The 23738-nt window shown below is 29.4% G+C and overlaps 3 protein-coding genes across 3 annotated transcripts in view; all 3 read left to right on the top strand.

The window, feature by feature from the left end:
- The first annotated feature begins 452 nt into the window (after nt 1–452).
- On the top strand, nt 453–1928 carry LOC136085374 (uncharacterized). Its single transcript, XM_065806675.1, has one exon. It carries the CDS (start codon nt 453–455, stop codon nt 1926–1928), a length of 1476 nt encoding a protein of 491 aa, XP_065662747.1.
- A 7715-nt stretch (nt 1929–9643) lies between these two features.
- LOC100198421 (alpha-soluble NSF attachment protein) overlaps nt 9644–23738 on the top strand; it is a 32420-nt gene continuing 18325 nt past the window's right edge. The window contains exon 1 of the mRNA XM_065805163.1: nt 9644–9901. Within this exon, the coding sequence (XP_065661235.1) occupies nt 9810–9901 (92 nt within the window). The 5' untranslated portion in view covers nt 9644–9809. The remainder of the gene's footprint in view (nt 9902–23738) is intronic.
- Nucleotides 19603–22302, top strand: LOC136084677 (uncharacterized). Its single transcript, XM_065805162.1, has 3 exons — nt 19603–21009; nt 21163–21405; nt 21721–22302. The coding sequence occupies exons 1-3, from the start codon at nt 19817–19819 to the stop codon at nt 22187–22189; spliced, it is 1905 nt and encodes a 634-aa protein (XP_065661234.1). The 5' UTR covers nt 19603–19816; the 3' UTR covers nt 22190–22302.

The raw sequence follows: 23738 nt of genomic DNA, 5'->3' as shown, positions 1-23738 counted from the left end.
AAATGTGGCGCGAATTATATAAGTAAAGAAAACGAAATAAACGAAAAGAACGAAATAAACGAAGAGAACGAAATAAACGAAGAGAACGAAATAAACGAAGAGAACGAAGTAAACAAAGAGAACGAAATAAACGATGAGAAAGAAATAAACACGGCAAAATGTGGGGCAAATTATATAAGAAGTAAAGAGAACGAAATAAACGGAAAGAACGAAATAAACGAAGAGAACGAAGTAAACGAAGAAAAAAAAATAAACGAAGAGAACGAAATAAACGAAGAGAAAGAAATAAACAAAAACAACGAAATAAAACATCAGGATTTCATGGCAAAGTTCGACAGAAAAAAGTGGACGGCATCATAGAACTGGAATAAAGAGCCCGCAATTAATAATACGATCCGCGAATACAAGATAAGCGAAAAGCATGAAAGTAGTTACCGAAAAGAAATAAATGAATGGATCAACTCTGGCATTCTTGTGCGTATAACGAGCAAGCATTGGGACCACCTAAAGTATTGATACCGCTCATGTGTGTTGTGCAAGAAAATAAAGGTAGAAAGATACGCCCAGTGGGAGACTTCCGAGCTCTCAACGAATTTGTAAATTGTCACACAGCAAATGCCGACGTTTGTCAAGAGAAACTGCGTCGTTGGAGGAAAATTAAAAGTGAAATAATCCTTGATCTTAAGAAATCCTACCTTCAAATTCACATTGACAAAAAACTGTGGCCATATCAAACTGTGATTATAAATGGGGAACGGTATTGTTTCACCAGAATGTGTTTTGGCATCAACGTGGCTCCAACAATAATGACTACAATTCTTCGTCACGTGCTCAATATGAATTTTACTGTGAAGAAATCATGTGATAATTACATTGATGATATATTTGTTGATGAAAGTGTAGAAACAGCTGAAAATGTAGCGAAGCATCTTGAGAAATTTGGGTTGCCGTGTAAACCTCCAGAAGAGCTAGAAAAAGGACGTGTTTTAGGACTGAGAGTCGAACGAAATAAAAATGGGGAACTGATATGGAAGCGGGACAATGTAGTACAATTCGAATCTTCAAATGCAGTCACACGATCACAGCTTTTTAGCAATTTAGGTAAACTTATTGGACATTACCCGGTGGCAGGAAGTTTGCGTTTACAAGCTTCATACATCAAACAATTAGCTGGAAATATTCCATGGAATGAGTATGTTTCTGAAGATTGCAAAGAAAAAATGAATGAGTTGCTTCACCGTTTGGAAAAAGAGGACTCGGTTGGTGGGAAATGGCTGGTACCAGTGAATGGAAAAGCTGATCTTTACTGTGATGCATCGTCCATAGGACTGGGTGTAGTTCTTCTAATTGAAGGAATCGTTATTGAAGATGCAGCATGGCTACGACCAACGAGTGATACGCACCATATTAATATAAGTGAACTAGATTCGATACTTCGAAGGTTAAATTTAGCCAGCAAATGGGATATAAAAGAACTCACAGTATACAGCGATAGCAAGAGCACCGTGGAATGGTTAAACGCAGTTTTAAAAGAAGAATATCGCGTAAAGACTCGGGGAATTTCTCAATTGCTAGTACAACGACGGCTGAATACGATAAAGGAAATAGCAAAAGATATTAAGATTATTGTACAATGGATTCCATCTGAACTAAATCTGGCCGATCGACTTTCACGAATCCCTCAAAAATGGTGCAGAACAGTGTGTGCAACCGGAATAATCCAACAGAAAGACATATGGAAAGTTCACTCAATTGGTCATTTTGGTGTCGATCGAACATTGCAACTTTGTTTACGAAACAACCAGAATGTATCACGTAAGGAGGTTTCAGCAGTAATTGCAAGTTGTAACCAGTGCAACTCCATCGATCCTTATTCCGTAAAATGGAAGCATGGTCAGCTGAGTTTAAAGCAAAATTGGAATCGCTGAGTGGGACGTTGATTTAGAATATCGAGCAGCTCATCGAGCTCAAGGCAATGGTATCGTTGAACGCATACACAGAACAATCAAAAGAACAGTCGCCCGCTCACGTTGCTCAATCGCTCAGGCAGTATTACTGTACAATGAGACGATCTCATCAAATTGTAGTAAAAGTCCATCGCAGCAATTTAAGCAAAAACCAACGTCGTTTATTCCAGGTGTCGATACACGTAAGAAAGTCGAAAAATATGAAGCAGACAACATATTCAAGGAAGGTGACAATGTTTAGGTAAAACCAGCTCAAGAGACAAAATGTGATCGGTCTTGGATACCTGGTATCGTACGGAAGCAAAATGCCTAGTCGTTTGACGTCGAAACTGCAAATAGGGTATTCCCACGACATATCTCACACTTGCGTCGCCGTATTCCGGACTCTCATAATAAAAAAGACTTAACGATGGTCTTGATATACCAAAAGATGGAGTTGGTAACGGTAAAGGACGATATAACGTGAATGCCGTTTAATAACGAATAACGAATAATAAGAGCCCCACAACGATTAGACTTATGAGGTAATTCACCAAGAGGGCATGTTCTATTAAAGTTGGTGAATTACAATTATTACGTATACGTGGTAAAAGTCACGTAGATAAACGTGATGAAAGTCAGGCATTCATTTATGGTTTTTAATGACTATTGTTGTTTTATAATTGTCATGGGAATTATAACTTTGTATTTATATGCGATTTTTTGTAATAAAATAGAAGGTTGAAAAACGCTTAGATAGTTGTTTTTAATATATGTATATAAACGAATACAAGAATGCAACACTTTTTTCATTAAAACGTTTGATTTTAACAACTTAGTTTAGTTTTTTAAATCTTTTTTTTTTCAATTATTACAATACAAAAAATGCCACAATCATTTGCCATAATCTACTTTTATTTATGCCATAATCCACTTTTATTTGGTTAACTTATTTGACTTCAATACTTTTTCTTGCTTTTAATGTCAGTGTTTATATGTAACTGTACAAAAATTATTGTTCTGTAGACAAACATAAATATCACTTTTTTTGTTAAATTTTCAAATATTTTATAATTTAATGTAGCCTGCCAAAATTTTTTTAAATTTTAAAAAAGTTTTTAATGGTTTAACACGATGTTTCATTAAAGTTACGTAATAAAAAAATATATCAGCCTCCTCCAAACTATGGTTGAAACAAAGCATGAAAAAAAAATCTCCTCAGAGCTCATATATTGACATGGAACATGGAAGCTAGTTTTGCAATTAGTACAAATTTTCTTTTTTTAAAAACTCTAATTTTCAACTCTTTATAATAAACATGTAAATCAGTTTATAAATAAAGTTCTTCACCAGTAGTCACGTAAAACTGCATATAAACTTTGTATGTAAAAGTGCTTCACTATTAGTCTCGTACAACATACTTATATAAACTATGTATTTGAGAATGCTTTAAGGCCAGAGCATATTTTAAGAGAAACACATTTGTAGATTTTTTCTAATTTATTTCAACACATTTTTTTTTTCGTTTCTTAAAATTAACAATAGATAAAATCTTCATCACCAAGATAAACTTTATTGAAATTTTTACGAGTGAAAATTCTCTTGTACAAATAGATTTTGATACATTTTAAATACTCTGAAGAGTACTAAAATAAAATGAATTTCCTGTGTTGATAGTAACACATGACTTGTAATGATAAACTTAGTATATCATTATTTTGAAATTTATTTCAAAAATCTGTATATTTTGATTTTAATTATATTTTTCAACAAAATTGCACTTGCCTCTCTTTTAACATCAGCGAATCAGATTGCTCATTTTTCTGCCTATTCTGAGCCTGTATAGGGTTTCAAAATATGCTTCCGGTGCCTGGTCTTTTGTGTGGATGATTTAAAATAAGATTTTGATTTTTTGACTTTATAGCACGCCAATAAACCTGTAGATAAACCACTCTATATAATTCGACAAAAATTGCTGCAAATGAAGCTTTTGATCACACCACAGTCTAAATATATTTTCAGTCTGATTGGTTTACTGGTTAATGATTTATGCAGAGACGTATTTAAGGGAGACACAGTTTTGACAGGACGCCAGGCGTCAAAATGGTAGAACCTTATAAAATCATTAAATAGTTACTTTATATCAAATGAGGAGGCTTTGCAAAAATTTGGGATGGCGGAGGCCTGGCAACAAAAAAGTATTAAAATGTTTGCCTCCCCCTGCCCTAACGTGAAGGTACTAATATAGTAAAACTTTACTATCGTAAACTAAATTTAAATTTATCGACAGATTTTAAATTTCGCAGAAATATATTGTAAATTACAAAAGTTTTGACTATACAAAATTTACTCCCCCCTCATTTTTTTGGGGGGGAGGGTCGAAAAGTTTGCATGGTTATATCTTTTGTAATTTACAATATTTTTCTACAAAATTTAAAATCTGTCGATAAATTTAAATATAGTTTACGGTAGTAAAGTTGAAAGTTTTACTACATTAGTCCCCTCACGTTTGGGCAGGGAGCAAACGTTTAAAGGCTTTTTATTCCCAGGCCTCCATCATCCCAATTTTTTTTGCAAGGCCTCCTTATTTGGCATAGGTATGAACATACTTAAGTTTGGAGTTTGCACAATGTGTTAACGTGTCCTATCTGAAACATCAAAAAATCCTGCGGGCGCCCATGAAGACCTACTATATATAAGTTTTTTGCGGCAATATTTCCAATTATTTGCTTTTCTGCCTACTAGATTACCGTATTTTTTTTTTTTTTTTAAATAAGAATATAACCATTGAAAATTCATCTTTATAAAAGCCATAAATTTGTATGATTGGCAGAAGAAATTATCATTCAAAAGGCGATCAAAGTCCACTTGCAAATTATACATTACTATGCGCGAATTATTCATACAAAAACGTAGATTTGGTAAAAAAAAAAAAGGTAACGTAGCTAAGTTTGATCCTTTTTTAGAAGCTCCTACCTTTTTTAGAGGGTTGTACCTATCTTTTAATATATATGAGTACTTCATAGGTATAATAGAAGATAATTTTATACAACAAATGATGAAAGGAATGAAGAAAGCTAAATACTTTTCCATCAGTACTGATTCTACTTCTGATATTAGTCATGAAGATTAACTGTATTCATTTTTTGGTATGCTCAAAAGAATGGCTGTCAGGTGGAAAAATCCTTAAGGTTTTTACCCAACTTTGGTCATAAATCTAAAGAATTAGCAGAAGTTAAATTTTTAGTTTTAAAATTACATGAATTAGATATAAATATAAATTGTCGTGGTCAAAGTTACGACATTGCGTTTAGCATGTCTGGTAGGTATACATGACTTCAAGCTCACATTAAAGAAATTAATCCTCAAGCTAAACTTATACCATGCTTGACACACTCTTTAAATCTGGTGAATGCGCTGTGGACTGTTATAGAAATGCTTCTGAATTTTTTATTTTGCTTCAAAATATCTATAAATATTTCAGTGCTTCTACATTTAGATGGGAAATACTTTAGAACAATTTAATTAAAACAGAAAACGTATCACTTAAAAAAACTACCAGATGGTCAGCAAAATCTGATGAAAGAATAAGTTTAGATAAAAATTGGAATGAAATAATTAATGCACTGTATTTTATCAAAGATGATAAATCAAAAAAGTCAATCCCAAGATCACAAGCTAATGGACTATATTTAAATTTAAAACGGTCATAATGGCCACATTATGGGGTGATATATTAAAAAGGTTTAACAAAACGAGTAAACAATTGCAGTCACTTTAGACTGATTTGCAAACAGTTGTAAGTTTATACAAATCGTTAGCTCGATATGTATAAGATCTAATTAGTATGTTTGATATTGATGAAGAGAGAGAGCATTCAATAAATCGGGACACAAAACATATTGAAAAATGCGCAAAAGAAAAAGAAAATTAATTGCAGATGAAAACAAAGAAGGAGAAATAGATTTTGAAATTCGCGACTCTACAAGGATTAACACATGTTATGCTATTATTGATACCCTATATTCTGAAGAGAATACATGATGAAGCCAATAAAAAGTTTACTTTTTGTTTCAAATACTAAAACTATCGCCATCAGATGTTTACAAAAAAACAGAATTACTCCAAAATATATATAAAAAATAATCTTTTTTATATTTGCTAGTATGCTTAGTGGGTTGTTATCCAATATTTATTTAGGCTGAATTTTGTAAAAGACAGAGTATAATTTATTGCTTTTCAAGCAGAATATGTCAACTGTAGAAGCCCAATTATAGAGTACCAAAAGGGCTCTGCGAATCGTGCTACTTTGCGCAGGAAACAAGAGGGGAAAGAAGTTGCACTCTCCAATTTGTTTAATTTCAAGTCAATGTAAGTGAGATCTGAAGCAAGAAGGACGATGTGTTGTTGTCTAATCTGTCTAATCGGTCGTTCAAAGCTATAACTAATGATAGCCGCTTGTCTTTACACTTCGCATAATCAAAACCTTATTCTCAACTGTTGGAATATCTTTGGAATATGTTGGAGGTACTTTATTTGAAACATTGTTGCAACTGATCGAATTAATCTTTTAATCCAGAGAAGTTGTCGTCTTCTGTCTTATGCTTCTTCCTTAAATCTTTATCTAAACAAATAATAATAGTGGTTACTGAAACTTCATTCCAGTAATTACCAGGGATTTTTATTGTTTTTTATATAATCAGTTATATAGTAATCAAAAGCATTAGTCATTATCTTTTCAGTTGCATTTATGATCATGTTAATTAAAGAAGTTTGGTACTTCAACAATCGAATGACTTTTTGCTCCATACGCTGCAAACAGAAAGTTTAAGTTTTTGAAGAAATTTAAGGGAAGAAGTTAAAGTGTGATTTAAGATTCTCAATATTTAGAGGGTTGCTTATAATATCAAAAAACGATGCTAAGTTTCTTTTAATACAAGCTTTTTGTAATGCTCTTTAACCCACTCTTCAAACAAATTGGAGTTTATTTAGCTATTTTTTAATTCAAAATGACGGAATGGCTTTTATTTATTTAAAGTATTGGGGTTTGTTTGATTTCAGAACAACAAATATTGGAATATTTTTGCACACATGTTAGCTGCAACGAGCCACGTTAGCAGAATCTTATAGTTTTTTCTTCACTAAATTTCCTCCTTTTCAAATGCATACTAAAATTATCTGCATTAAATATATCACTGAAGTTGTAACAAAGCAGTATTGTCGGCTAAGTTGATATTTTAGTAGGTTTAAAGATTTTTTTATTGTTTTATATAAACTTACATTTAAATAAAACCTCTTTAAGTCTTAGTAAAGCGGAAAAAAGACTTAAGTCTTTGATTTTTAGGTCTACATAAGTTTTTTTAGGCCGCTAATAAAATAAATGTTGTTTATTTTCAAAGGTACATTAATTTGAAAATCAGAAATCCGTTTTCCCTTTGTTTTCCTTTAAAAAGCGTCTATAAAATTTTTTAGATTGATAAGAGTTTATTTTATCGAATCTGTGTCAAAAAAAAAGCAAATTTTTGGTAAGCTATTGGTTCTTTTACATCAAAATTCTTTTATCTAAAACGTATTAGTCTATTTTTTTTTACATTTTGGATTAATAAAGTACTTTATCCCATAATGGTCGCATTCTCGGGACAAGTATCATTTTTGGGAAAAAATCTTACAGTTTTGACTTATTTTCAGTATTTGTGTCTATACATTTCATTCGATGCAAAGTATAAATAAGTAACAAAGTCAATTAAATTAAAAGCTGTTAATTAAAAATATTCTGATTTTTTTAACATATTAGATATTATGACATAAAATGAAAAGATTTATTATTATATAGTTATATAAAAAGAACAGTTTGCTGTAAATATATAATTTTTTCAGTTTTAACCTACCAAATTCAATTTGATTTATTTTTGTTTATTTTGTAAATGTTATTTTATTTTTTTGTAAATTGATACATTAACTTACAACTTTTGGGTTCAACTGAAAAATAATTTTTACGTGATGGAGAGAAATCCTAAGAGACTGCTTTTTTTTTTTTTTTTTTTTTACAACAGGTTTGAAAAAGTGTGTAAAACTACATTGTGATAACTATTTTTTGTTTGTTTCAATTTTTTTTTAATTAAATTAAAAAAAAAATCGAAACAACTCCGCGCAACCTAAGTTAGTAAACTGGTGCCACTAAAATATAAGTTTTTTATTACAAAACTCACCGTTTATTTTAAACGGAAATAGAAAACGTGGTAACACCATCGTTTTCATTACTGCTTTAAACATTTGTCCGCATTTATGGCAAAAAACAAAATGGAGACGTTTTGTTTTAGGAAAATAGCTCTTATAACCATAATGTACACTGTCAATCTATTTTTAACATAGCTCGGCGTATCAAAACTACTGTGACTGTACCGTAAGAGATGCTCATATACCTATAATAACTTTGCAAACAACTTTTTTTTAAAAACAAAAAAATATAAATTAACTTATTAAAACATTGTTGAGCAATTTAGATTTATTTTTAAGTGTTAAAAATGTTTCGGGCAAAAACCCGTTTGGCACCCCTCCCCGTTTGAATAGTTTTCTAGATGTCTATGCATCAATATCTCCAGTAATGACGACTGAACTATAATTGAAAGACGTACATTCATTCTTAATAGTGAAATAGATCACATCCTAACTTGTCTATATTCTATAAAATCGATTTATGATGACAGAAGTTTCAGTAGACTAAAGATTATAAAAATTATCTGTGATCAACAATTACAAAATAATGTCTTTTTGAATTGACATTAATTTTAATCGAATGTGAGCTTGCTGAGAGCTTTGCCTTTAAATTATCAATATATCATTTTGCTTCAACCCAACGGGCACAGATGTCACAAGTCCATATGATATTCTTAAGACGTCTTACGAACGTTCTATATCCTCTGGAAATGAAATCTCGCATAAAAAAATGTGTATAAACTAGCAGGTTTATACACACTTTTTTCAGTTATATGTATAGTATATATATATATATATATATATATATATATATATATATATATATATATATATATATATATATATATATATATATATATATATATATATATATATATATATATATATATATATATATATATATATATATATATATACTATATATATATATATATATATATATATATATATATATATATATATATATATATATATATATATATATTTAAGTAACCAAACCATTGGAATAATATTAAATGTTTATTTTTACACATAAAAGCATAGATAAAATATATTTATTATTATATTTATTAAGTGCATTTTCAAAAAAAATATTTCTGGGGGTTAATGTGCTACCTCCAGTCTCCGTCGCTCCCTACTCATTTGCCTTACCGTCCCTTTAATCCTCTTGCTAAACCTTAATCCGCCATTTCAACAACGATATATCCGCCTCTGCAGCATGCCTGTTGTACGTAATATATTGAAGCTGTTACTTTATAATACAGCCGATACGTCGGCTGTATTCTCGGTATAAGTTCGATCGATATATTGATGCTGACCAAACGATACTATCAATATTCTTACACCAATAATATCGAACATACAACATTCTTACATCTGGTAGCTATAACTGCATAATTCCGCCGATATATCGGCTGTATTCTCGATATAATTTCAATCGATAAATAGATGCTGACGACAACGGTACAATCAACATTCTTACATCGGTAAAATCAAACATACAAGATCCTTACATCGGTTACCTCGAACATTTAATAACACAAAAGATGGTTGTAAATAACGTAATGTCTGAGGTCTGATTACAAGAAGAAAACAGATATAAAATAATGATATTTTATTTTTGAACAGTTGTTTAAATTACAAAAAATGAGCAAGGAAGAGGATCGTGCAAATGAATATTTAGCTGAAGCTAAAAAAAATATCGAATCATCCAAAGGATTCTTTGGTCGCATGTTTGGGTAAGAATATAGTATAGTAAGTCATAGCAAATTTGTTCTCCAATAATTGACTTTTAATTGTAAAATTACAGTTTTCAAGAAGTTTTTAGAGTTTTTAAAGAGTTTTAGCATAATCTAGTTTTTTTCTTTCCGATATACATTAAAAGTTAATTTATTTGACTTATTTGCTCCTTACCTCATATGCAAAAACTTTGTGCAAGTTTAACTTTTTAAAATTTTCATAAAATTTAGTGGTGATATAAAACACAACAGCATATAAAAAGGAAGAAAGTCACTAATAATAGTGTTATTATTTTAAAAGTTTCATTGAGGTTAAGCAATACTTTATAATGTCAAATATTAGTCTTTCATTTTTAGTCTTATTTTTTATATAAAGTGAATAAATTTTGATTAACAATTATATTTTTCAAGCTTGAGATGGAACTGGTGGTCTGCAGTGAGCAGTCGTATGAGTTGTCTTTTACAGTTTGTAATTGTTTTCTCTCAGTAGTAGCTAGATAATTTTTTGTGAATGGTTTTATTATTGTTAACTTAGTTGTCGAAAAAAATTTTTTTTTAGTCATGTGCATTCTAAAAACCATATTCTTGTAAAAATTGGTTAAATTTAAGTTTGGTGCTTTATCTTAGAAAATATTCTTTAGATAAAGACTTACTAAAGATAATATCCCATAAAATAGGTACCATATTTAACCACATTGATGTTTTGAAAATAATTTTTCAAGTTACCTGTGTTTACTTTTTGATTTATCATTTGTACCTAACTTCTAGATTCTATAGATGACTTTTTTAAAAGCAACTTTAGATTTCATTTTTCATGTGTGAAATGTTAGCTGGGAAAGATTAGAAACATTTGGCCAAAGAACATTTTACTTTTTCAAATATTTCTCAATATGCTTAACAATAATGGTTGAAACTATCATGGTAATTCATTGATCTATTTTTAGATGCTTCAAAAATATACAGGAGTAAATTTGATACAGCATTTTGACGAAATTGGGAATTTGTCAAAAAATTTCCCAAAGATACCCCTCCTCCTCCCCTGAGATTAAAATGTATATTGGGAATGTGTGGGGTCCTTTTCTTATATTCTTACTTCTTCTACTCCACTTTAGTGCTGCATACATTGATTGGACAGCGCCAGAAATAAAGCAAAATACCGTCTGTAATTTTTATCATTATCAAATATATTTTGTGTTAATTTTATAATATTTATAAAATCAACACAAAATTAAACATGGTTTCGCAACGACAAGGCGAATTAAGCTCCGATTTCCAAAGATATATTTAGAATTATATATTTTTATGTTATAAAATAATCAGTGTGTATTAATTAATTATTATTAAGAATAATATATTTGATTTACTTTTAATTTTAATATATTGTTGCCGCTTTCATGTTAAAAGTATACTTTTGAATATATATTTTTTTAACTGGTGGGGATTAAAGGGCAATTATTAAAGTAATATAGCGACCTTCTACTTCTAATTATTATCTAAATTCTGTTTGATGTCCTTTTTGGATGAACCCTTACACCATCATGTAATAAATTGTGTCATCAAAAAAAATGTTTTAAAAATAGAAAAATAAAAAAGATTTTGAAAATAGTAAACACAAGCTTGTAAATTTCATATTTCACATTTATTGCGAGTTCAGTTTTATAATTAATATTAACTTTCTTTATACATAAATCGCATAGCAAAAACAACATCAAAATGTCTTTTAATTACAAAAGAATTACAAAAGATCGGAAGCGATTACACCCTATCGTGTCAATGAAGAATACCAATTATTATTTTTTCATGCATAGTCATAAAATGTTGTTATGACTTTAGTTCATTGAAAAATTTAAATTTGCTTTCATGTTTTAAATTCAAACAAGCAGTGAATCTAGTTTTCTTTTTTTTTTAAATTTCTAGTACCTGTTTGTTGTAATAATAAAAACATTCTTGTTATTAAAGGTATTTAATTTATGTTTTAATATACGTATTTAATTTACTTTTTAAATAAAAGCAGGCAGTAAAGTAAAGAAATCTATTTTCCTCATTAAATAAATTTCTAGAACCAGTTTGTTATAATCAAAAAAAATTTATTCAACTTATTTAACTTTTCAGCCAAAAAGAGAGAAACTTTTAAAGGAATTGTGGGTGTTAAACCAAACAAATTTGTAATTTTTTAAATTGTACTTTATTTCTTGCTAACTTTTTTTTAATAATATTTACTGTTGTTGGAATGCATTGTAAAAAATTATTTGCAAATTTTAAGAAATCAATTTTTTTTCCAAGCGATTATAGGGATTTTTGGAAAATCCCAATTCTCAAAAAGTTTTTTTCCAAGAGACATTTTTGCAGTTATGTAAGCGCGTAGTTATACCAATAAAGGCAATTTTATTTCAAGTTTTAAATAATAAATTATTATTTTTTATGTTATTCTTCTATTAGTTTTTAACAGTAATTAATTTTCAATTATTTTTAGAATTATTATTAAACTTTAATTAGGCAAACTTTATTTGGAGAAAGGATTTTTTCACTTTTTTAATTTTATGAGCATTTGGGAATACCGCGTTTGATGGGGCCCCACAGGGCTAGTGTACACCTTGATATAATGCTCAGTTTCTCCACATTCACCCTTAGCTGCTTTTGATCACAGTTTGATCTCTCTAAAACTAATATCTCATTCTTCTTCATTACCTAAATCCTCCTATTATCGTACCTCTTACAACTAACTTAAAGCTGACTGGGATTCTTTCCGTGATTTTCTTCATGATGACCCTTGGGTAGAAATCTTTCGTCTTACTGTCAACAAATGTGCTTCTTACAAAACTTCGTGGATTCAGGCTGACATGGAATCTTTTGTTCCCTCTCGACGATTCCAGGTCAAGCCTCACTCTCCTCCATGGTTTTCCTCACACTGTGCTGTTGCAATTGCCAATCAAAACCGTTACTTCCATATCTATCAGCAAAACATTTCTCCAAAAAACAGACGTCTGTTTATTACTGCTAGAAACCATTGTAAAAAGGTTTTGTTTAACGCCAAAGCTCACTATTCTCAAGTCATAAAATCTTGTATTTTATCACAAAAATTAGGCTCTTGTGACGTCTGGAGAGTCTTTAACAGTTATCAATAATAAGGGCAAACCTGTTATTCCACCTCTCTTGTATGGTTCAGACTTTGTTACCTCACCTAAAGACAAAGCTGAATGGTTTGCTAAAAACTTTTCATCAATGTCGTCTCTTGATTTCACAAGTTGCGTTCTACCTGGTATTGCCAACAAACAGGTTGATCCATTGCTTGACATTCGTATCACTCCAGCTTCTGTATCTAAAGTGATTTCCTGCTCAGACTCTTTTACAGTTTGTGGCCCAGACAACATACATGTTAAAGTCTTGCAAAAGTGTTTTCCAGAGCTTTTGTCTATACTTTCAAGACTATTTAACATGTGCTGTAAAGCGGCATCTGTTATCCCTATTTTCAAAAATTCTGGAGAGCGATTTGACTTTTCTAACTACCACCCCATTAGTCTTCTTCCTATCATAAGCAAGGTTTTTGAATCTTTAATTAACAAACACTTAATTTCTTATCTTGAATCTAATAACTTACTTTCTGACCATCAATATGGATTTCGATCTTCTGGTTCTACAGCTGATTTGCTAACAGTAATAACTGATAGGTTTTATCATTTTTGACATTTCAAAAGCTTTTGATAAAGTTTGGCATGGTGGTCTTCTTCATAAGCTTTTTTCTTATGGTTTATCTGGCAACATCTTTTAGGTTATTGAATCCTTCCTTTTCAATTGTAGTATAAAAGTTGTTCTCGATGGACAGCACTCTTCTTCTTACTCTGTAACTTCAGGGGTTCCTGAAGGTTCTATCCTTGGCCCTATACTCTTTTAATTTACATTAACGATCTTCCAGATAATCTCACATCTAAGGTGGCATTGTTTGCTGATGATACTACCATTTATTCTTGTTGTGATAAGAAGCCAACACTATCTGATTGCTTGGAGGGGGCATTTGAGCTTAAAAAGGATCTCACTTCTGCTACAGCATAGGGCTCACAGTGGCTGGTGAACTTCAATACAGATAAAACTCATTGTTTTTCAGCCAATCGTTATCACAATAATTTAGATCTTCCTATATTTATGAATGGTGCTGTACTCGATGAATCATCCACTCCTCATCTTTTAGGATTAACTCTTACTTCCGGTCTTTCTTGGAAACCATATATCAAATCTGTTGCAAAATTAGCATCTGCTAAGGTTGCATCTTTTTATCAAGCTCGTCACTTTCTTTCTTCGGATTCTATTCTCTATCTCTATAAATCTCAAATCCGGCCCTATATGGAATACTGCTACCATATCTGGGGCGAATCTTCTAATGATGCCCTTTCTCTTTTAGATACGGTGCAAAAACGCATCGTAAACATAGTTGGACCTGCTCTTGCAGCCAACCTCCAACCATTATCACATCGTCGTAATGTTGCTTCTCTTTCTCTTTTCCACAAATACTATAATGGGCACTGCTCTAAAGAGCTAGTGTCTCTTGTACCATCTACTAAAATTCATTATCATGTTACTCATTATTCAATTAAGTTTCATCCTTTTTCTGTGACTGTTCCTAAGTGCTCCAAAAACTCTCATTTGTCTATTTTTTTTCCTCGAACATCAGTTCTTTGGAATTCACTGCCATATAAGGCATGTGAATAAATTTGCATTTGGTCACATGCCTTATACGACCACAGATATAATATTTTGTTTTGACAGCTTGGCCACGACTCCTTGTATATTTTAAGTTAGCACATTTAAAAAATGCACTGAATAAACAAATATAAACATAAGCTAAAAGTAAAAATAAACAATTATAAACTAAAATGAGAAATAAAAACCAAAAAAATAAATAAAACACTAAACTAAACTGAAAAATAAAAAATCTTAACAAATGATAAAATAATTAAAAATAAACTAGAAAAAATAAAAGCATAAAATTAATATGTTTTTATTTTAATTTAAAAGTGTTTCAGTACAAATAATTTAAAAAAAAATCAAAGTTTAAAAGTTATTTAATCCAAGCTTAATTACTTTGAAACTTATTTATTTAAAAATTTAAAACTTTGATGTTTTTAATGTCTACATTAATAGTATGAATGTCTGTCCATTAATAAGATTCGAACCCTCATTTAATGCCAACATTAAATGAGGTCACAGTTGTGTCTTACAAACTTAATGCTGCATCAACGTGGCGATATAGGAAAAATCATTAGCTTTGAACTATTAATTGAAACACTTTTAAATAAAATTAAGTTCCAACTATTTGTTAAGATGCTTCTAATTTAAAAAATATATTAATTTTTATGCTTTTATTTTCTCTGGCTTATGCTTTATTTATTTTATAATTCGTTAAGTTAGTTTCTCTTTTCATTTTATGGTTTATTTTTTCTTTAAATTTGTTTATTTTTTTAAGTGGATTTTTTAAAACAGGAAAATTATCAATATACTTAAAAAACCATGGCTAAGTTGTCAAAAAAAAATTACATGCATGGTTATATAAGATGTACAACCACATGTGTCTCCTGAGAAGGCTTGATATATATACAATGGGTGATGCATAAGTTATCAGACAAATTTTAATTTAATTTTTCTCACTATTTAAACACTCACGTAGTTTGATGTATATGCATAAAAATCTATGAAGTGTTTATTTTATTATTTAAAACAAGTTTTTTAATAATGAGGTTAAATGAAGAAGAACAAGAATTTTTTCAAAAATGTCTCAAAAACTCTCTTTTTTTATACTATGGTTTTTTGTAAAAAACCATAATATAAAACAAATGAATCAAAATTTGCTAGATCTTACTTTCCTAACTAAGAATAATGCACCAAAAGAAATAAATGGCAGAAAGATATGTTTTCTGTTTGACAAAGATTTTATTAGTATTAAAAAATAAGGATTAAAAATGTATAATAATATACATTATTAATCCTTCTTTTTTGATAATACAATAAAGAATTTAAAATTTGAATGACTTTTCAGCAGACTAGCAGTTGCAGATTGTGTACTTAGCATAAAAACTACTGAATTAACATGTTTTGAGAGAGTTTGTAAAGGATATCTGATTGATCAATTATTAGTATGTATTACACCTTTGTATATAAATGGGACTAACTGGTATTTAAAACTATTATATTTGTGTTATTTAGATTATAGACTTTGGATTGAAAAAATTAAACTGCTTGGTGAAATAATATGTAATGCTAAAAATAAGGTTCTTACAAAATGAAAAAAATACTGGGCATCAGTTAGATATCTGTTGCGATTCTGGTAAGAACAAATTTCCATTTGCAACAGAGATGCAAGGTTGGATTTTTTCAGAGAAATCAATTTCTATCATAAAAGATCTATTCACTCCTATGTATAAAAATAGCTTGTTATTAATAAGTTCTTAAATCAGTTTAATATTTTGTATAGTTTCTTGGCAAACAAAATGAAAATTGACAACTTTCAAGATTGTGTTATAATGCCACAATAGATATTTTTACCAGTCAGCTATATTAGTTGTTAATAATGATGGTTGCGGCCTTGGGATTTTATATGAAAAAATAATTAAAGCAAAGAACAAAAAAATATACAACTATTCAAAGCTTCTCTTATGTAAGACATTTAAAACAGCTATTGTGATAAGTTGTCATATAAAGAGATATCTTATTTCTTTAGAGTTATTAATTTGCATCCTCCAAAGTTGTCAATATTGTGGTTCAAATAAGCACACAAGCAGATCTGATGAGTATATGTTTCCAAAACCAAAAAGATATTTTGATATGTTTGAAAACCTTATATATGATTAGTTATGAAGTTATTAATAGTTTTACTGTTTTTACTTTTTATCTTCAAATATATCTTAGCATATCAAACTTAAAATCTTAACAATTTTATCATATAAGTATTATTTAAACTTGACCTAATACATGTTTTCAAGTATTAACTTTCTAATCAATAACATTAGGAAGCAGAATAACAGTTTTTTTAATTTTCTTTTCTTTATGTATTTCTAATTAATTATTTTCTTGTTGTCATCTAAAAAGTATTTCAACTTTTATTATTTATTTATTTATTTTTTAATCAAAAAAAATTAACTTGTAAAAAATCCCCAAAAATGGGGATTGGGACCCAATATACCCATAATAAAATATATCTTCACCACAAGTGAGTTTAACAAATTTTTTTATCAATTTTTATTTAACAATGAGTTTAGATTTCTCAAATAATAGTTATAATTCTATTTACAAAACTTTACATTTTGAGCCCATTGTTCACAGTAGTGACTACTTTAGTGTTTAGGTAGTTGTCATGTAGTCATGACCACTTTTATTTAGTTACTAGTTATAGCTATTTGTATATGGTTACAACTCAATCATTTCACCTTAACATAAGCTGAAACAGTAAAGATTAGAAGATAAAAACTAATATCATCAGTGAAAAAATTTGATTAAAATAATCTGCAGGTATTATATTATATGGTCCAGTATTGCGCTTTGGTAAAGTCATTAGTATAACCTAATTAAACACTAATGGGTCAAATCATTATATTTCAACCAATGGCTTGTGGGGTACCATCTCTGATTTTCCTGATTTTTACATATCATTATCTAAATGATGTAAATAGGTTAAATGTGCAATTTCAGAGTTCCAAGTGCAACGGTTTAGAAATTATAGCCTTACAAACACTCTCAGGTAGCCCCCCTCGGTTCCTCGAATGGTAAAAATAGACAACTTTAAGGCCTTATAACTTTTTTCTAACTTTCAGCAAGTGGCTCATTTTTTCTAGAACTATTTTCTAGATATTTCTGTCTTAAAATTTGTGATTTTCATTAGCTTGTATCATGTTAGAAAAAAACTACAGCCTCCTAAACTTTGGAAAAATTCTGAAAAATGCTAAATAAAGGCAAAATGAAGTTAACCGTAGTATTTTTCTATTCATCAACAAGTCCTTACATGTTAGTTTTCTAATTAGCTACAATGGTCTACAACAAATTGGCAAAATATAAGCAGCTTGTTACATTTTAGAAATCAGTTTTATCTAAAAATATATAGTCCACTTTACTAAAAAGTCCCATTTTCAGCCATTTGGGGATGGCTCGTAAATTTTTCTAACACTTTGTATTGATCTGATATTAACAGCAAATAAGGCCATTAGATCTAACTATATAAAAATGTAAACATCACAAACTTGTCATGTTCACAACAAAAATGGCAGCATTTTTTATTAACCCTATTTTTCAATTATCAGGGCTGAATAGTGTTATTGGAAACCAGTGCCCCTCCAACCTGCTTTCTGGCCCATGTGAGGGATGTAGCCTATCATAAGTCATTTCTTAAAAAAAAAGAGATATGGTTGGTTACTTTCTCCCTGATCTGGACTTTATACCGGATAGGAGCACAACTAAAGGGGTAATAACTATATAGAGCCTGCATTATTTTTAAAAGGTGACACTCAAAAAAAAATTTAGTTAATCATAAAATTGCGATTTAATCTTTATTATGATGATTTTTTTATAGTTGATTGAATTGCTAATAATTCAAGGCAATAGTAGGACAGTGGGTTCATACATTACTGGCAATATGAAGTATAACAAGACTAATCAAGCCATTACAATATTGATTTAATGTTTTGTTTAAATAAGTTTTTTAACAAAGTATGAGTTTCAATTTTATTAGTTAATTTTAACTATTTATCTAAAAATGCAATGATTCTATATAATATACCCTTTTGCAAATGTAAATATATAAGCATTTATAACTCAAAATAACTTACCTTGATATTTTTCTGTTCAATAAACTTTGCTATTGCAGTTTGTTTCCATTTTTTTCATTACATTATTTGTATGTGTTTTTAATTGTTGGATCTTATGTATGTATGTATGTATGTATGTATGTATGTATATATGTATGTATGCATGTATGCATGTATGCATGTATGCATGTATGCATGTATGCATGTATGCATGTATGCATACATCCATACATACATACATACATACATGCATACATGCATACATGCATACATGCATACATGCATACATACATACATACATGCATACATGCATACATGCATACATGCATACATACATACATACATACATACATACATACATACATACATACATACATACATACATACATACATGCATACATACATACATACATACATACATACATATATATATATATATATATATATATATATATATATATGTAATCAAATCATTATTGAACTTACTTCTCCTATATAACTTCATAGAAAATTATACATAAGAAGGTTCAATAATATTTCATCTTAATTAAATTTATTAGATAAACATGAATACTTTTTTTATTGGTATTGAACTAAAGTTAGATTGTCATAAAAATACATACTGCAGACAGTCTGAAATTTCAGAAATAGTAAATGAAGATAAATACCTGCTGACCTTAAGAACTGGAATAAGAAATATCATTTGCATACAATTTGCACTCACCATAGGTTACAATTTATTAATTACTATTCAACATACCATAAATCATGTTGTGACCCGTTCTTAATTCATTCAAAGATTGTTAAAGGAAACCTGACAACTGTCACTCTGGAGCATAATCAACTGGACTCTAATTTAATTCCTGGGGAAAAAATATGTTTTGGTTGTGTAAGAAAAATCAAGAATATTGAAGAAGTTGACAAGAGACATGATCCAGATTACATATCACCTGATAACTCTGTCACACAAATTGATACTATAAATCCTTGTCTTGTTAAATTTGGTGTGTCTCCTATTAAAAGATCATCCAGCATGAGTATGCTACAAATAGACAATAAAATAAAAAAGAAAGTTAAGTTGCTAAATGAATCATTGAATGCATCTGAATGAGATGAGCTTCAAATTAGTATGCTCAAAAGTTCCTCTTTAGATTTTATTGTAGAACAGCTTAAACAAAAGTTTCGTAATGAGATCAATATTTCACAAAAAATAAAATTGCTCACTTTAGCTCCAGTCCATTGGACTATTCAGGAAACAATAAATGAATTTAAAACAACACAATATATGGTGAAGCAAGCTAGAGCTTTGCGTGATGTTAAAGGAATCCTTGGTGAGAGATCAACAGACATAAGAAATCCTAAAAAATTGACTATTGAAGTTGTAAATCAAATTGTCAACTTTTATGAGGATGATAGTAACAGCAGGTTATTGCCAGGAGCAAAGGATTACATTAGCATAAAGACAGTTGATGGTAGACAGCACATTCAGAAACGACTCATACTATGCAATCTTTCAGAACTTTACCAGAAATGGTTAGAAGAATCAAAATCTAATGGTGTAGTAAAGGTGGGACTGACATCATTTGCTTTTTTAAGGCCACAACATTGTATTGTTGCAGGAAAATCTGGCACGCACACAGTCTGTGTTTGTATTGACCATCAAAATCCAAATCTTATGGTTAAATCATTAAAAAATGAAACAAAGTCAAAAGATCTGATGGCCTTAGCTGTATGTTCAATAGAAAATAAACCATGTATGTTTCATGAGTGTGAGAAGTGTCCTGGAAAAAAGAGAATTGAAAAAAAGTTAAATGAACTGTTAGGGGATTCAGCAAATGAAATAACTTATAAGCAATGGTTGAAGACTGATAGATGCTCCTTGGAAACTATAGTTAAAAGTCCTGATGAGTTTCTAGAAGAGTTAACAGACAAGTTATATAACCTCACAAAACATCATTATGTCAGCAAATCACAGACATTCTTTTTAAACCAGCTCAAAGAAAACATGAAGCCAAATGAATGTATTATGCAAATGGATTTTGCTGAAAAATTTTCATTTATTATACAAGATGAAGTTCAGTCATCCTATTTTTCCAAAAATCAAGCAACTCTCCATCCATTTGTCATATATGTGCAATCTTTAAATGGAAACCAATCACCAGAAAGCAAATGTTATTGTGTTATATCTGACAATCTAATTCACAATACTGAGGCAGTTTTCAGTTATGTTTCCAAAATAATACCAATTCTGAAAGAGGAATATCCACAAGTTCAGAAGATCAATTATTTCACTGATGGTGCAAGCAGCCAGTATAAAAATAGGTTAAATTTTCATATCACAATATTTTTAAAAAATTTTGATAACAATTACCTATTCTAGACAAACTATTTTCAGCCCTTGAAATGATGTTTTTGAAATTGGATACAAAATTAATAATCTTTAACTGAATAGGTTTTTTTCTTATTGTATTTTAGGTTTAATTTGAAAAACCTGTGTTTTCATGAAAAAGACTATGGACTAAAAGCAGACTGGCATTTTTTTGGGATGGAAAAATGGAAACCACCTATTCTATCACATGGAAAAAGTGCATGTGATGGAATAGGTGGTACAGTGAAAAGAGTTATTCATAACCTATCCCTTCAAAGGCCAATTGGCAATCAAATTTTGACACCGAGGGACATGTTCTTAGTTGCTAAAGAAAAAATTAAAAACATCAGGTATATATCATGCTATTGTCAAAGTGTATGTACATTTAGGTTATGATATTTTTTCAAATAATTGATGTCTAGTATCCTATATCATAATAGGCATTTAAACAAAAATAATAAACATATCATAATAGGCATTAAAAATATCATAATAGGCATTTAAACAAAAATATCATAATAGGCATTTAAACAAAAATAATAAAAATAACGTATGAATGTTTAGTTATAAAAAATCAAATAGTATAGAAAAGGATTCCTTAAAACAAGACCTTACTAAATACATATTTGGAAATAGAATTATGATTTATGTTAACTCTTTTTCAGATTTATCTACATTTCTGAAACCGAAACAGCTGCTATTACACATGAAGTGCTTGCTAAACGATTTGAGAATGTTCCTGCCATCAAAGGTACTCGCTCATACCGTTATTTCTCACCTCAATCATGCTGTTTAAAAGCTTATGTAACATCAATGAGCAGTACATTTGACTCTTTTCACATGCTGGAAGATACTTGCATTAATACACAAAAATCGATGAATACTGATATCAATATTAATGATTGGGTATTAGTGAATTATTTTGGTGAATTCTTTCCTGGAAAGATAACTGATCTTAAAGGTGACACAGTTTGTATTAGCTGTTTACAAAAAGCAGGCAATTATTTCAAGTATCCAACAACCACAGATATCCATTGGTATCCAGTTAGTGACATTATTGCCACATTACATGACCCTGAGCTCAAAAACACTAGAGGATTTTACTCTTATCTTATTAAAAAAAGGATGAAATGAATTATCATATATAATTGTTTTCAACTACATTATTATGTATTGCCATTATTAAGGGAGAATACAAGAATTTTGTAAAAAAGATAACTATGCTTTTCACATAAACAACAATGCTGGGCTAGAAATGTTTTTTATAGCAATTATATAAAATTTTGTAAAACAAATTACAGATAGTGGGTTACATCCCTCACATGGGCCAGAAAGCAGGTTGGAGGGGCACTGGTTTCCAATAACACTATTCAGCCCTGATAATTGAAAAATAGGGATAATAAAAAATGCTGCCATTTTTGTTGTGAACATGACAAGTTTGTGATGTTTACATTTTTATATAGTTAGATCTAATGGCCTTATTTGCTGTTAATATCAGATCAATACAAAGTGTTAGAAAAATTTACGAGCCATCCCCAAATGGCTGAAAATGGGACTTTTTAGTAAAGTGGACTATATATTTTTAGATAAAACTGATTTCTAAAATGTAACAAGCTGCTTATATTTTGCCAATTTGTTGTAGACCATTGTAGCTAATTAGAAAACTAACATGTAAGGACTTGTTGGTGAATAGAAAAATACTACGGTTAACTTCATTTTGCCTTTATTTAGCATTTTTCAGAATTTTTCCAAAGTTTAGGAGGCTGTAGTTTTTTTCTAACATGATACAAGCTAATGAAAATCACAAATTTTAAGACAGAAATATCTAGAAAATAGTTCTAGAAAAAATGAGCCACTTGCTGAAAGTTAGAAAAAAGTTATAAGGCCTTAAAGTTGTCTATTTTTACCATTCGAGGAACCGAGGGGGGCTACCTGAGAGTGTTTGTAAGGCTATAATTTCTAAACCGTTGCACTTGGAACTCTGAAATTGCACATTTAACCTATTTACATCATTTAGATAATGATATGTAAAAATCAGGAAAATCAGAGATGGTACCCCACAAAGTTTTCTTGAAATTGGTTGAAATATAATGATCTGACCCTAATAGAATAATAATAAAATTTTAAAAAAGTATTAGAAAGAAAGAAATCAGCAATTTGAACATTGGTAATTTAAAAATGAAAACATTAGTGGTATTTAAGAAATAGTTTTATATTTACTTCTAATGTAGTTATGAAGAAATTTCATGAAATAAGTAACTACTTTTATTTTTAAAAAAATTTCAAAAAAGAGACAAACAAAAATCACAGGTGTTTTAAAAACCATTTTTATAAAGAAGAATTCCTAATAATTATATATTATTAAACTTAATAATTATATATTAATCAACTTAGTTATATATTAATAAACTTAATAACTATATATTAGTAAAACTAATAATTGTATATTAATAAAACTAATAAGTGTATATTAATAAACTTAATAGTTACATAACTTTGTTGTTACACACATTATTTTATGCTGTCAATAATTAAATGGGCTTTTCTAATTTGTCAGTATTTTTCAATTATCATTTGATGTCAAATCATAATATCAAAATATCATAATCATGATATCAAAAGACACCACTCTTTTAACTCTTTTTTTTTTTTTAATTATAAAAATAATTCTATTAAATTTTGA

This window comes from Hydra vulgaris, chromosome 09 (assembly GCF_038396675.1).
Source record: "Hydra vulgaris chromosome 09, alternate assembly HydraT2T_AEP".
In the NCBI taxonomy this organism is placed as follows: domain Eukaryota; kingdom Metazoa; phylum Cnidaria; class Hydrozoa; order Anthoathecata; family Hydridae; genus Hydra; species Hydra vulgaris.
This window is presented reverse-complemented; position numbering and strand designations above follow the sequence as displayed.

Excerpts from the sequence above, each read along its gene's own strand:
- LOC136085374 (XM_065806675.1), top strand. The coding sequence starts at position 453 with ATGGATCAACTCTGGCATTCTTGTGCGTATAACGAGCAAGCATTGGGA.
- LOC136084677 (XM_065805162.1), top strand. The coding sequence starts at position 19,817 with ATGCTCAAAAGTTCCTCTTTAGATTTTATTGTAGAACAGCTTAAACAA. Across the intron at positions 21,010-21,162 it reads AGCAGCCAGTATAAAAATAG|GTTTAATTTGAAAAACCTGT; the intron begins GTTAAATTTTCA and ends ATTGTATTTTAG. Across the intron at positions 21,406-21,720 it reads GAAAAAATTAAAAACATCAG|ATTTATCTACATTTCTGAAA; the intron begins GTATATATCATG and ends ACTCTTTTTCAG.